Below are 15564 nucleotides of genomic sequence, written 5' to 3'. Positions count from 1 at the left end.
GACGTTCGATTACGCGAACTATCTCGCGGAGTCTGCGACGCCGAAATAAACGAGGTTGCGGTCGCAAACAAACCGGGGCAACGCGAACGAGGCGACCAAAGCGAGCAAGGCGTCGAGGCGAATAAGGCGAGCAAGACGAACAAGGGGATGGCTAATCGTTTAATGATATACCGAATTGAGGCCGCTTACGCGAGGCTTGCGCCGAAGGCTTACGCGACGCTTCCTCGAGGCTTTCCCAACGAGGTTACACGTCAATGTTTCTTCCCGTCCGAGGATACGCAGCTTTCGACCCAGCAACCCAATTACGCTCTAGTACCGATCGTCGTTTCCATCGAAACCAATTCTCCTCCGTTTCGTTGCGAAAAGAGGGACGACAGTTCGGAGGGAAACGAATTGCGCGGTCGCTCCTCCATTGTTCGTCAATCTCGATTGTTGCGCGTTCAACGAGGCTGCAACCCGAAAGACGAATAGGACGCACGGCCGAATTAGTCGAGAGTCGTCCGCGACCGATCGAAGAAGCTCGCTCGAAATCCCGTTCTCGAGCATGAGCCGCGCGATACAGGTTCTTCTACTCTTTCTGCTCCTCTCGACGACGACGATCCGGCGCTACCTCGCGTTGCCGTGGTCCGAAACGACCAGCGATTGCGTCGTTCCGAATTCGAACGTCGAACGATTGACGGCGGCGGAGGCGGAGCCGGGATCGGAATCGGGAATGCGCGCAGGAGCTGTGGTCGAGGGCAGCGATCTCTCGATTTTCTTAGAGGAACTCGAGGGCCGACTGTCGCGACTCGAGAGAAGATTGAGAGCAGTCGAGCAACCCGGTGAGTACGGCTGCGCCGAGATCGCGACTCGACACGATGCTATCCGATTTCAGTTTGTATCGAAACATCGACATTCATTTCACCGACAATGTCTTAGCCTGCGCCATTTCACCGACATCGATTCCGCCGACAATTTTTGCATCGACGCTCGCTTCGCTGGCACTGACTTTATATGTTTATCTGCCAATCGTACCGAATGACTATCATTGGCAGGAAAACGTAAAGTCGATGTCGGTGAAACTAGTGTAGGGATTATTTTAGTAAATCCTACGAGACTCCGTGGTAAAACGGCCAACAACACACAACTTAAATAATAATGACGATAACAGTTTGTTAGCAAAAATAACAGCCAGTCTATAGAACACAACACCTCTTCACGAATAACAACAATAACAACAAGGAGTTAAACAACGGAAACACTGCGACAACAGTAACGTTAATGACTTCGATAACAGCAACAATAACAATGACAACGACAACGTTCAAGTTTACTGGGTCACGGCTCTCCTTCGAATGACCCGATCTTTCCATTCGGTTCTTTCACCCTTATCAATCTTTTCCTTCGTTACTTGTTTCTCTTCCCAACATTATCTTACAATTCTCTCTCTCTGTTGCACACACTCTTTCTCACTTTATCTCACTCGTTGTGTCACTCTTACTCATTCTCTCTTTCTCCCTCTCTCTCTCTCTCTCTCTCTCTCTCTCTCTCCCTCTGAATCACTCACGTTATATCTTTTTGGCTACGCAAGACTGCGAGGAACCTAAGCAATAAATTCCGATCACTCAAAGCTGCCCAAACACTCTGCATACATCTGTGCCATTCGTTCAGTATCTTACGACTCTCATTCTTGATCATTCCGCCTTTCGTACGCGGAAAACCCTACGCTATATGTTACTTCGTTCAACGAGAACTGGCACAAAATATACATCACAGCTGCACACGAGCGACACGTGATCGGAGCAGTGCCGAATCAGAATTTTCGGGCCCTTCTACACGAGGCTACTCCACATGCAAGGGCACTCGATGAGGGTTCTTTAAAATTCGTCCCTGAGCATCGTCGTCGGATAGCCACTCAGCTGCGCCCGCAGCATCGATCACGTGAACGTTCTGTTTACATTTTGTGCCAGTTCTCCTTGAAAGAAGCATGCATAGTGTCGATGTAAACATTGTCGGTGATTTTTCCATGTCGGTTAATTAATATTGTCGGTCAAATGGTGTCTATTAAGACATTCTCGGTGAAATGATTGTGGGTGATTTGATGTAAACCCATTCGAATTAGTTTGGCAGATGGGCGCTGCCGAGGAAGACTGGGAGATTTGCGCCGAAGGGCCGTGTCGATGTCAGCCCGAGATCAAGTCGGTGTCCTGCTGGAGGCAAGAGCTGTTGGACCTTCCGGCCGCACAGCTCGTTCCGAAGGATGTGTTGAAATTGTAAGCCGAATGGTTCAACGATTAACACTATGCCGTCCGGTGGCACCACACTGGGTGCCATGCAAAAACTATCTATTGTATGCCGGTGGTACCACTTTGGTGCCATTTTAAAAAATTGAAATAACATTTGAACTCTATTTCTTGGATGCTAAAAGGCAGCAAACTATCTATGGCATTGTTCATATTTAAATATTATCATGTAATTATTATTATTATATATAATTATATATATATTATATATAATAATTATATATTATTATATATAATAATTATATATTATTATATATCATTATTATAATTATTATATATTATAATTATAATTATTATTATATAAATTTAATTTTTATTAAAATAAGAATTAAGTACGAAAATTCTTGGATGACATATCTAAATTTTAGGAATTTATATTACCGCCATCTTCGAAATTTTTGTTTAAATCTAAAATTTCCACGCTATTATGCCGGCGTTAAACAAAAGGATCACATCTAAGATCTGCGGACGGCGTAATGTTAACACTTTGACTGTCGTGTCACTAATATGTAGGTGACAGAATTTGAAAATTAATTTTCACGCTAATTTATTATAATTTCCAACTTCTATTAACATTATCAAAATGTCAGAATGCCGAAGAAGTAATAATTAATGTCGTACAACTTTATTAATTAATTATTGATCAATCAAATCAAATAGTTTAATTTTATAACATTTTTGAGATTGTTGGCACGGCAGGCAAAGTGTTAAACGATTATTTCACGCGATTCTTTCAGGGATCTGGCCGGGAACCGACTGACGGCGCTTCACAGAGACACCTTTTTGGACATGACAAGACTGAATCATCTGTGAGTAGAGTACCAGATGGACGCTGCTCGCGATAAAATCAGAACCGTTTTCAGAGATCTCAGCGACAACTCGATCGAACACCTCCCGTTGAACTTGTTCTTCTCGCTGCAAGCAGTCACGCACCTGAGATTGAGCAAAAATTTACTGAGGGAGCTGCACCGTTCTCAGTTCTTCAGCATGCGTAATCTTCGGATGCTGTGAGTGATCGTCCGAAATAATCTCGCGGGTTGACGTTGAAAACGATGCAACGACGGTTTCTCGTTTTCCGGGTCGAAGGGACGCTTCCTCGAACAGGCTGCGAACGCTGCCGGAAAGCCTCTTCTTGAGCACCAACCTGCTGGTGTTGCTCGATCTATCGTGCAATCGGATCTCGACGCTCACGGTAGGTACGTTTCGCGGATTGTCGACGCTGGAGGAACTGCTTTTAGGGAAGAACCGGCTCTCGTCGTTGCCGAACGATCTCTTCGGGGATCTGGCGAGTCTCAGGTTCCTCAGTCTGGAGGACAATCGACTGAAGGCGTTGCCCGATCAAGTTTTCCGCGGACAGGCGTCGCTTCGGGAACTGAACGTGAGAGGAAATAATCTCGCCGAGATATCCGCCGAATTGTTGGTCCCGCTGGAGCAGCTGCACTCCCTAGAAATGTCCAACAACAAAATCTCACGGGTAATTCGGAGAATCGTTTACTCTCCTGCCAATTCGAGGCAATTCAACATATGAGCCGTTTATTTTGAAAGTGGCATAAGTCACTTTGTTTTTAAGTCGATATATTTAAAGGTTTGCGTTTTAACACGTTTAAAAATATAGATGCTAACTTTCGAGAAGATTTACTTGTATTTGTTATCTCAGGATACTGATATTTTTCTCAGTATAAATAGTTTCGTATAAACATTAAAAAATCACCACTTTTCATTACGGTAAAGTGACTTCAGCCACTTTCAAAATAAATAGTTTAAAAAAATGACTGACATATATTAATTTTGTCCGACGTATTTTACCGAAGTGATGTTTTGAAAGGACAGTGATTTACTAAAATCGTTGAATAAATTACATATATAATAATAATTTATACCATGAACATATTTAATATAAAGGTTTGATTTAAGTATTTTTTATTTTAATATTCATAAAGTACAAAAATAATTAGTACATTTTGAACCCAAGTATAAGTAATTTATATGAAAATACATCGGTTCAATTTAATTTTCGTCATCAATAGGAGTGATTAAGTCCTCAGAAATCGTGTTTTGTTTCAAATTTTTTAAATAACTGTGGTATATTGGGGGTATATGATTAAGCAAATCCATCATGTCTTTGTATTTTGCTGAAGAAACGGGACGAGATCCAGCGTATAACGGATCCATTTTTCTATTATATTATTATATTATTATTATCACTATAATATAATTTACAAAACTGCACTATTCTTTCGCACTTATAAAAATAAGTCCAGTGATCACAACTTTTTTAAAAATACTGAAAATAATTCAAAACAATACTTCACACACACTTATCACACGTTTCTATTTCCTTTACACTAAGCCCCGCAATTAATTTCCCGAGTACAGCGACTTACGCCACTTTCAAAATAAACATGTTTGTTATACCGTTAATTAGCAAAACTTCTCTCGAACAAATCTCAATAGTTCTCAACTTATTGATCGCAAATTTTTTTAAAATGAAAAGATACCGTTCAATTGTAATTAGTGTTACCATTAACTCGATTTTTTTGAAAAAGTGACTTATGCCACTTTCAAAATAAACGGCTCATATCTTGGGCCACTTTTATTTATCTTTTTCATAAATTATGTTACCAAAGTCCTTAAAAAACTGCAATTTTCTACTCTTTGCAGATGATTTTAAAATTTATAGTAGAGTATGTTCCTTAAATATGTCCAAGAAGATTTGAATAATAATAAATTATTATTATTATTGAAGAAGAAGAAGAAGAATTCAAATCGATCGTCTGTCCGCAGATACACCTGACCGCTTTCCACGGTCTTAAGGCACTCAAAGATCTTCAGCTGGGCCACAATCGAATACGAAACGTGACACCGGGTCTGTTCTCGACCTTGAGCTCGCTGGAGCGACTGGTGCTGTACGCGAACGGCATCGAAAGGCTGACGCACGGCGCGTTCCGCGGCCTCTCGAATTTAACGTCTCTGTTTCTGCACTCGAATCATCTCAGGATCCTGCATCCGGAGCTGTTCCAGGACACGCCGAACCTTCGGAAATTGTAAGCAGAATTTTCTCAAAAATTTCTCGTTGGTCGAGAAGACAAGTGCTAAACAGTATCCTTTACTATCAACCGTTTGCACTCGAAGCTGTTTTAACTCGAAATCTAAACTAGTTTCTCTGACCTACAGTATTTCCATTTCATGTAACTTACCACATTTTATGCGTACAATATTGAATTTTGTGACTCAAGCAACAGTTACACTTCGCACAGTTTTTTTAAAAATATGAACAAGTTTGATGATGTTAAAATTATTTTGACACGTGATAAAATAATTTTTGATGACGCCTTTGAGTCGTCACTAAAGTGCGAAGCGTTAAAACTGTCTACAAAATTGAGGGCATCCAGCATAGGCTTCTTCGCTTTGTTCCCTTTTAAAATGGGTCAACCGTTTCCGCGAATGGATCACAACTACGGTTTCTTCAATGTCTTCCCTTAATGTAAGTTCCCTAGAGTCCAGAGGATTCATTGCACATCTATGTTTTTTTTACAAACTTATTCATGACTTGACCAATAATCCGAGCGTCACCCTGCTTGTCAACTTTAATGCTCCTTCTCGATTTGCTGAGTCGACGCTGCCTTTTAGATCCTCGTTCTACTCATCGAGATCTAGTGCGACCCTTTTGGCAGGACATTTCGAATTGTTAACGACAACAGCGACAAAATATAGACATATTTGGAACCAATATTACAAAATTTAAAACGAGTTTACATAAGCTGTTCACCTAAACCGCTGACACGCAGATCCTGTATTATATTAATATTAGCTTTTATTTCTGTATTGTAAAAAATACTTAATAATAATAATAATAATAATAACAATAATAATCAATTTCAGACAGCTGGAGTCAAATTATCTGTCCTCGCTACCGGCTCGGATCTTGGACCCGGTAGCGTCCATTGAGCAGCTTCGTCTCGCTCGAAATCCGTGGCACTGCGACTGCGCCGTCTCTTACTTGGCTACGTGGCTGCAGAAACGATATCGTTCCCGAGAGAACGCCACCGCGAACTCGTCCGAGAGCGAAAGTTTCGCCGCATGGGAATTCGGAGCCGGAGCAGTATGCAGGGGGCCCGGCACTCTGGGCGGCAAGATGCTGATGCGCCTGTCGATCTACGAGCTCTGCGAGGGCCAATGGGCCTCGATGAGGGGCCTGGTACCGCGATTGCCTATAGACCACATCGGCCACGGGTCAGCAGCTAGCAACACTACCGAATCCTCGGACAAACCGTCGGCGCAAGACTCCACTTCGTCGCCGGCTTAACGAACATTCCCATTTTCCTCGCGTTACTCGCGACGCGTTGACTCGTTCCACCGAGTTTGCTCGCCGAGAATGGAATATTACAAACATAACACAACGCTTCGATATCGCGAGTTTAACTTATCTGCGTTCCCATTTTTTCGTTTGATCTTGCGCATCCGTTATCTGTATTGCTTTGATCATCACCCGCATAATCATGCGGATGTAACCTGCGTAATTGTTCGACCCGATGATTAAATGATCGCGTTGCTGTCGCTGTCCGATTACGCGGCTCGAAGTACGTCCACGAATACACGTCCAAAGTATACGCGTTGCGTGAAAGCGAATGCGTGCGCTCGTCAAAAAACCGAGTGAACGAACCGAGAAAAGTGGAATCGAATCGGACGTGGTGGGGAAGAAGGGGCTTGCTGGTATCCCGATCCCGTTCGATTCGACTCGACCCGAGCGCAGTTTCTGATACGCGATGGAAGGATCACGATCCACCGACGGAACGTCGTTCGAGCTGTTGAGCCGGCTACTGGAGATCCTGCGGGAGGAAAATGCGTTTAACGAGTCGGGAGATGAGCCCGTGGTGCGGTTCGTGCAGCCGGAGGAGCTTAGGGTAAGCGTCTTGCTTTCGCGAGGCCACGATCGCGACGACCTAACCCGATTAATTTGTGCGTTTCTTGCTGTTCAAGAATCGGATGCCGATGGACTTGGACGAGGAACCAGCCACCAAGGAGGAGATCGAGACTGCCGTGCGACAGACCATCAGGTACTCTGTAAAAACGACCAGCCCGCATTTCCACAATCAACTGTACGCCGGCATCGAAGTGTACGGCTTGGCGGGTTCCTGGTTGACGGACGTACTCAATACGAGCCAGTGAGTTGACAGATTTTCGAGACGCTGGAAATACTAAATAATCTTGGTTTCGTCATCCGTCTGGCTGAATCTTTTTCGTCTTCCTCCGCGCTTCTAATGATCTATAAATGTCTAGTTCGTTGGTTACACAAGTATGGATCAAAGGTTCGAGATTCGTATCATAAATACCGTATATGTCCTTGATAGAAAGTGTACAGTTTATCTCTCACCACATAGATGCAAACTATGTGTGTTTACGACCGCAACGGCGATCCTGCTTTGACACTGTTTAGGTTATTGAACGTCGTTCAGCGTCGCGCTGTGTGATCGCTCAGCTGATCTTTGTTTATCGGATGTTCCGACGACTCGTTCGTTCGCCCGACCTACTTAATTTTGCTTACACGTCTCGACAAAGTCTTTTACAAAACGATCTCTTCTAGCTAGGGAATTCCACCGTACACTCTGCGACAGTAATAATTGTATAAATCAATTATTCCCTACTTCCAATTATTTTAGCGATTCTGTAGATATTAAAAACCATCTCTTCTAGCTAGGGAATTCCACCGTACACTCTGCGACAGTAATAATTGTATAAATCAATTATTCCCTACTTCCAATTGTTTTAGCGATTCTGTAGATATTTCTTTGTATCTCACTTGATACTTTAAAAAATTCAGCTTTACGTATCGTACGTCGCGCTTTTCACTGATCTTTAGATACCTGGATTTTCTATTATTTTACATGACTGTGTTATAATATATCTGTATCGTATCTCTATATCTCTATCTATATCGTTTGTTTTAACACTTCTCTTTATCTACCTTTCGTTCGCACCCTGTTCAATCGATACCGTATTTTTGTATTCTATAGCAAAGCGTTTGTCCCGTTAAACGAATAAATATTATTATTAGAATTAAATACGAGTGGGGAACCGTACCCCTCGGTGGCGATATCTTATCGAATACGCGTACACGCTCTAGGTACACGTATGAGGTGTCCCCGGTGTTCACATTGATGGAACGTCAAGTGATCGGAAAGTCGCTGAAACTGTTCGGCTACCCTCAGTTTCCGGAAGGCGACGGCATCTTCTGTCCCGGTGGAAGCATCTCCGCCATGTACGGGATGGCGGTCGCGCGGTTCAACAAGTTTCCGGACGTAAAACGGAAGGGTCTCGCGGGTCTGCCGCCGCTGGCGTGCTTCACCAGCGAGGCTGGCCATTATTCGATCACGAAGGGAGCTCACTGGCTCGGATTGGGAACCGATCACGTCTACAAGGTTGAGACCGACGAGTTGGGTCGCATGCGACCCGACAAGCTGAGCTCCGCCATCGCGGAAGCCAGGAAACAGGGAAACGTGCCGTTCTTCGTGAACGCCACCTGCGGAACGACGGTCCTCGGCTCGTTCGATCCGCTGCCCGAAATCGCCGCGATCTGCAAAAAAGAGGATCTATGGTTGCACGTCGACGTACGTATTGAGCGCGTCACGATGCATCCGGCAATCGCAAACAATCGTCGGGAATGTTGAGATATCGATTTCCTGTTCCAGGCCTGTCTCGGCGGTACGCTGCTGCTGTCGGAAAAGTACCGGGCGCGGCTAAAGGGGGTCGAGCTGTACGTAATTCGATCGGTACGCGGTCGATACTGTTTTGGTTCTTTTTTATAGTTGATCGTATTCCATTGTTGTCGGCCGTAGCTCGAATTCCGTGGCGTGGAATCCGCACAAGATGCTCGGCGCCCCGTTCCAGTGCTCGATGTTCCTGACCAAGGGTAAGAATCTGATGCACGAGACGAATTGCGCGGGGGCAAAGTACCTTTTCCAGCAGGACAAGCACTACGACGTATCGTGGGACACGGGCGACAAGAGCTTGCAGTGCGGAAGAAAGGTGAGAGAACAACAGTGACACGCAACCCGCGTCGCATCATCCGTTACGACCTATACGTATCTGCTCTCCTTAGGTGGATACTCTGAAACTGTGGCTGATGTGGAAGGCGCGAGGCACCAGGGGTCTTCGCGAATCCGTCGACACAGCCATGCACGCCGCCGAATACTTCTTCGAGCGCATCAAGAACCGCGAAGGATTTCGGCTGGTTCTCCCCAGCTACGAGTGCTGCAACATCTGCTTCTGGTCGGTAGAAAGCGGGGAAACTCGCGCGTTCTATTTGAGCCGTTTATTTTGAAAGTATCATAAGTCACTTTGTTTATATATATATAAACATATATATATATATATATATATATATATATATATATATATATATATATATGTTTATATATATATAAACAAAGTGACAGGCATATTATTATATATTTAAGGGTTTGTGTTTTAACACGTTTAAAAATATGGATGCTAACTTTCGAGAAGATTTACTTGTATTTGTTATCTCAGGATACTGATATTTTTCTCGGTATAAATAATTTCGTATAAACATTAAAAAATCACCACTTTTCATTACGGTAAAGTGACTTAAGCCACTTTCAAAATAAACGGCTCATTTCGACCGCGAAAATTCGAGCATTCGATCATTGGCTATCCGTAAACTTTCAAACGATACTGTTTCATCTAGTTGTTCAACTACTCGTTATCGGGGCATGCATTTCTCTCGGATTCGCTTTCTTTTACTGAACATCTCACCCAGGTGAAACTCTCAGCACCCAAGGCTCTCAGATGTTTAGTGCGACATTCAGTCAACTTTAACCCATCAAGGACGATGCAAAACTCGTGGTTGCTTATCGTGCGGCCAACGATAGTAATGATCAGCCCATCATGCTGGGAAATTATTTCTCCCGATCTTAGCTTTTTATATATATATAAGAGAGAGAGAGAGAGAGAAAGAGTCTTTACACAATCTGTGCCATTTGTTTTGAGTATTTTATGGATTATAAAAATTATCCATTCATACGGGAATGGCACAAGTGTCCGCACGCTGCACAGGCATCGTTCTTGAAGAGTTAAAAGGCCGACTACTTTTAAAAGCTTGCTACTTAAAAGAGCTTGCAAAGCTCGTAAAAGGAAGAATAATAATACAAATAATAATAGTAATAATAATAATTTCGTCTGTTCCAGGTACGTGCCGCCGAGCATGCGCGGCCAAGAGGAAACGCAGGATTGGTGGAACAAGTTATACAGGATTACTGCCAAGATCAAGGAGCTCATGATGCTGGATGGCTCGTTGATGATCGGCTACACGCCGCTCACCTATAAAAATCACGGGAACTTCTTCCGTATGGTCGTCACTTGCCAACCCCCTAAAACGGAAGCTTCGATGGACTTCGCGATCGACAAGCTCGAACAATTGGCTCGTGATTTGTGAGCGATAACGCCCGCGGTTTTCACGTAACGAAATTGTTTGCGAAACGTCATTCGATTTGACACGGCTCGCCCTATCCGGACGAATGGTCGTTGCTTTATTGGTATTCTCGACCGGTGTTCGCGCGTATTCTCAACGCGTTTTCGCGACTCAATGTGAGCCAATAAAAACGATGTGCCTCGACCGCACATAACGCATCCACTCATCCACGCATCCACACGTATACATCCAACGACACGCACACTCCCGTTTCGGGTTCGTTGCATTCGTTCAATTCCATGCAATGGCACTAATTCGTTCGATATGAAACTCGAAGAGAAGTCGTTTGTCTGTACAATAAAAAAAGAATAACCGTAGCTGTCGTTTGAGTATGACACGAGCAGATCGAGCAGATCTCTCCTCCTACACGTAGTCTCGAACTTCCAACCCTCCCGCGAACGATCTGTCCGCCTTGGACGGCTCGGTTCCTCGGCGTCGAGCAGATCCTTTTGCTCCCGCGATTACTGGTTCCATCCAGAGAGTTCGCAGCGCTTCAGTAGTACTTGTCCTGGTCCAGGTCGACTCGGATGTGTTGCTGGCCGTGGCTGTTGCGCTTCAGCGTGGCGGACTCGTAGTCGAGGCTCTTCGGATACGGTTTCGGGCTCCCGAGGCCGTTCACGTTCGCGTTGTTCTTGCCCCGGAGCGTTCCGTTACCGTTCGTGCTGCCGGAAAAGCTGGGCTGCCGCTTGGCGTTCACCTGCTCAAGCAAACCAACGATTCGCGGTTAACGGTTTACTTCGATCTTCTCGCCATTCCGAACCAACTTACTTCTTTCAACGGCACTGTCACGTACGGGTTCTGCTTGGCAGCGTAGTGCGGACTACCCGGGACTCGTCGCTGCCGTCGTTTCAGGTAGCAGAAGCCCAGGACCGCTGTCAAAGCCAAACCGACCAGGAATCCGACCACGCAGCTCGCGACCACCACGCCGATCGTGACGCCCGAGTGTTCTACGCTTGACCGGAGCGCGTTCACATCTGAAATAATATTATTTATTAAACGGGGCAAAACTCCTTTAGTTATAAACATTACGATATAAATTAAATAGGAATAGAGAAGTATTTGTAAGCCTATTAAGTATTAAATGGAGAAGTATACAGGGTGTCCCACAATTATTTTAACAGCCGAAAATGAGGGGTAGCTGAGGTCATTTGAAGTAACTTTTTCCTTTGCGAATTTGCAATCTGAGGCTTTGTTTACGAGTTATTAACGAAAAACACTGGCCAATGAGAGGTGACGGTGCGAGGGAGAGGGTCCGCGAGAGAGTCCGCAACACGAGGCTTTGACAGAAGGTCGGGACGGACTCGATCCGCGTTCGAAGTATTGAACAAGTCTCGAAGCGAGAACTTTCCGGATTTTTTTAACTACATAACAGTGATATTTTTAAGAAAAACGCTGTTCACCTTTACTTTAGAACGTCTGCAGAATATTTACTAATTTTTCGGACCCGAAATAATATGAAGTTTAACCGTGACAGCTGTTTTAATTTTCTGGTGTGCAAGACACCTCGTGTGTACCATATGAAATTTTTATGCAAGGTGTACAGTGAAGATTAACGAATGATTTGCAAAGCTGATTTAATAATAAATAAGGGACGTAAAGGATTTGTTTATTAGAGAGATATGAAAAATATTATCAGTAAGAAACTCACCCATTTAGTTGAGGATGCATTTGCTGGCTGAAATTCATGATGTCGAAGGGCACTGACCTTGTACAACGTACAGCTGATCTTTCACTGCACTGTCACTAAACACTGATCACTTAATTAATCACTGATAATCCGAATCACTTGTGGATATTTAAGAAAGATCACTGAGACTCGTTCGCGGATAATCGTTTATTCGACGCGTTCGTTCGGAAGTCGACGTTTCACTGCCAAAAAATCGAGGCCTCGACCGTGGGCCCTTGTCGTTCGTCTTTCGGCCGTCCGAGGAAATAACACCCGATACTATTTTCTTCAAAGCGCAGGGTACCGCCAAATGAAATAAACAAGATATGCCGAGACGTAAACTGTATCCGACCCGCTGTCACCCTGCGCTCTTAGAACGTAATTAATGGCCGTGCGAAGAAAATGGTATCGAGTGTCATTTCCTCGGACGGCCGAACGAAGAACAACAAGGACCCACAGTCAAGGCCTGAATTTTTCGGCAGTGAAACGTCGACTTCCGAACGAACGCGTCGAATAAACGATTATCCGCGAACGAGTCTCAGTGATCTTTCTTAAATATCCACAAGTGATTCGGATTATCAGTGATTAAATAACTGATCAGTGTTTGGTGACAGTGCAGTGTAAGTGAACTTCGCAAATAACCATACCAAAGGTTCCACCGACAGTATCCCTCGAATGTTGCGGTCATCGACCTGGGATCAGCTGTTCGTTGTACGAGGTCAGTACGTACGAGTCAGCAAATGCATCCTCAACTAAATGGGTGAGTTTCTTATCGATAATATTTTTCATATTTCTCTAAAAAACAAATCCTTTACGTACCTTAACGCGATTATTTATTATTAAATCAGCTTTGCGAATCATTCGTTGAATTCTGTTCGTACACGGAATTATTTAAATTAAAATATCATTTACGAACTTTGTTAATCTTCACTGTACACCTTGCATAAAAATTTCATATGGTACACATAAGGTGTCATGCACACTAGAAAATTAAAACGGCCGTCACGGTTAAATTACTTATTATTTCGGGTCCGAAAAATTAGTAAATATTCTTCAGACATTCTAAAGTAAAGGTGAACAGCGTTTTTCTTCAAAATATCACTGTCACGTAGTAAAAAAAAAATCCGGAAAGTTCTCGCTTCGTGATTTGTTCAATACTTCGAACGTGGCTCGAGTCCGTCCCGACCATCTGTCAAAGCCTCGTGCTGCGTACTCTCTCGCGGACTCTCTCTCTCGCACCGTCACCTCTCATTGGCCAGTGTTTTTCGTTAATAACTCGTAAACAAAGCCGCGGATTGCATTTTCGCAAAGGAAAAAGTTACTTCAAATGACCTCAGCTACCCCTCATTTTCGGCTGTTAAAATAATTGTGGGACACCCTGTATAATCCATGTATATATAGTATATATCCATATATAATCCAAGTCTAACAAGTGGCCAGAATTATTTATCGCGATAACCATTCTATTAAGACACTTGTATATGTAGTAAGATGTGCCGTGGAACTCGAGAGAATAAATCGTTAAACACAAATTGATCGAGTATATGTAGAACACGATAGTATCTCAGGAGGTGAGACGAAGTCATTTAAAATTTTATACGTAAACACCAAGTCCGCCTTTGAACATCTCTATGCTAAAGTATGATCATGTTTATTTGCGACAAGATGACAAACGATGAGACACTCACCGTTGTCCATGCAATCCGGTATACAGTCGCGCGTCTCTCGACTCGGCCCCAAACAGGCTCCGTCCCCGGGCTCGGCGCACAAGCGTTTCCGATGCTGTTGGCGATCGTCGTCGCACGGAGTCCACCTGGACCACGTGTCCCATCCGTAGAGCGATTCGCAGCTGGGCATCTCGCAAGTCTCGCGGACCAGGCGCGGCCCTTCGCAGTCTTCCGGGCCGAGACACTCCCTGGTTCTGCTTCGAACGCCCGAGCCGCAGGATGCCGAGCATTCGGACCACTCGGTCCACGAGGACCACTGGCTCTCCGCGATCGCAGCTGCCGTCCCGCTGCTGTCGTCGATGAGACTCGTCGACCGGCACGGGTGCGTGTTGCACGCTTTCGTCTGGAGCGACATACCACCCTCGCAAGGCGGGGATTCGCATTGTCTGACCTACAACGCGTGAATCGATTTTATTATTATTATTGTTATTAACACTATGCCGTCCGGTGGCACCACGCTGGTGCCATGCAAAAGCTATCTGTTGTATGCCGGTGGTACCACTTTGGTGCCATTTCAAAAAACTGAAATAACATTTGAACTGTATTTCTTGGGTGTTAAAAGGCAGCAAACTAACTATAGCTTCGTGCTTATTTAACTAAGAATTAAGTACGAAAATTCTTGGATGACATATCTTAATTTCAGGAATTTATATTACCGCCATCTTCGAAATTTTTTTTGAAATCTAAAATATCCAAGTTATTATGCCGGCGTCAAACAAAAGAATCATAGCTAAGATCTGCGGACGGCATAGTGTTAATATATGAGCAAGAAGCCCTTATACAGGATGTCTCGGAATCGGTGGTACAGCCGAGAAGGGATGATTCTAGATGAAAAAACAAATCGAAAATAAAGAATAAAATTTGTTCAGTTAAGGCGTTGTTGTCGAGAAAAACGATTTTGAATATTCAGCTTTTCCAACGTTTTCTCCATTGATAAAGTAAGTTTCTAACTGAATTACATGTCTTATTTTCATTTAAATCCATTCTAAATTCATAGACAGAAATGAGTAACACTATTTATAAGTGACATAGGACTTCTATCGAGACCCACCCATTTAAACTATTTTAAACTATAGTTACAGTTGGTAACGAAAGTATTCGAACGTCTTTTAGAACGGAATAACTGTTTTAGAACTGGATTCTAAACGACTTGAATTTTCTTAGATGATAGAGCGACCAATGTACTGGACCATAATTAGAATGATATTGCTTGGAATGACAACAATAAAATAAAAAATCTCATGTTTGAATATTCAGAGTCGTTTTTCTCGACGACGAAGCCTCGAATGAAAAAATTGTATTCCTTATTTTTGATTCGTTTCTTTGCGTAGAATTACCCTCTTCTCGGTTGTACCACCGATGCTGGGACACCCTATATGTGCATTACTTAATTACAAT

General features: G+C 43.7%; 3 protein-coding genes across 4 annotated transcripts in view; 2 read left to right on the top strand and 1 right to left on the bottom strand.

Annotated features, from left to right (window-relative positions):
- Positions 1-101: 101 nt before the first annotated feature.
- On the top strand, positions 102-6690 carry LOC117229879 (uncharacterized). Its single transcript, XM_033486770.2, has 7 exons — positions 102-821; positions 2102-2252; positions 3020-3091; positions 3146-3289; positions 3369-3756; positions 5067-5326; positions 6165-6690. Exons 1-7 carry the CDS (start codon positions 545-547, stop codon positions 6586-6588), a joined length of 1716 nt encoding a protein of 571 aa, XP_033342661.2. The 5' UTR covers positions 102-544; the 3' UTR covers positions 6589-6690.
- On the top strand, positions 6677-11090 carry LOC117229882 (cysteine sulfinic acid decarboxylase). Its single transcript, XM_033486785.2, has 7 exons — positions 6677-7186; positions 7263-7447; positions 8407-8890; positions 8972-9036; positions 9119-9308; positions 9382-9551; positions 10491-11090. The coding sequence occupies exons 1-7, from the start codon at positions 7049-7051 to the stop codon at positions 10735-10737; spliced, it is 1479 nt and encodes a 492-aa protein (XP_033342676.2). The 5' UTR covers positions 6677-7048; the 3' UTR covers positions 10738-11090.
- Sema5c (Semaphorin 5c) overlaps positions 10787-15564 on the bottom strand; it is a 34345-nt gene continuing 29567 nt past the window's right edge. For both annotated transcript variants that reach the window (XM_033486745.2, XM_076527098.1), the window contains exons 12-14: positions 14128-14557; positions 11542-11747; positions 10787-11470 (exon numbers count right to left, since the gene is read on the bottom strand). In XM_033486745.2, coding sequence (XP_033342636.2) covers positions 11267-11470; positions 11542-11747; positions 14128-14557 — 840 coding nt within the window. In that variant the 3' untranslated portion in view covers positions 10787-11266. The remainder of the gene's footprint in view (positions 11471-11541; positions 11748-14127; positions 14558-15564) is intronic.

Source organism: Megalopta genalis, chromosome 17 (genome assembly GCF_051020955.1).
Source record: "Megalopta genalis isolate 19385.01 chromosome 17, iyMegGena1_principal, whole genome shotgun sequence".
In the NCBI taxonomy this organism is placed as follows: domain Eukaryota; kingdom Metazoa; phylum Arthropoda; class Insecta; order Hymenoptera; family Halictidae; genus Megalopta; species Megalopta genalis.
Note: the sequence above shows the minus strand (reverse complement) of the source record. Positions and strands in the feature narration are given on the sequence as shown.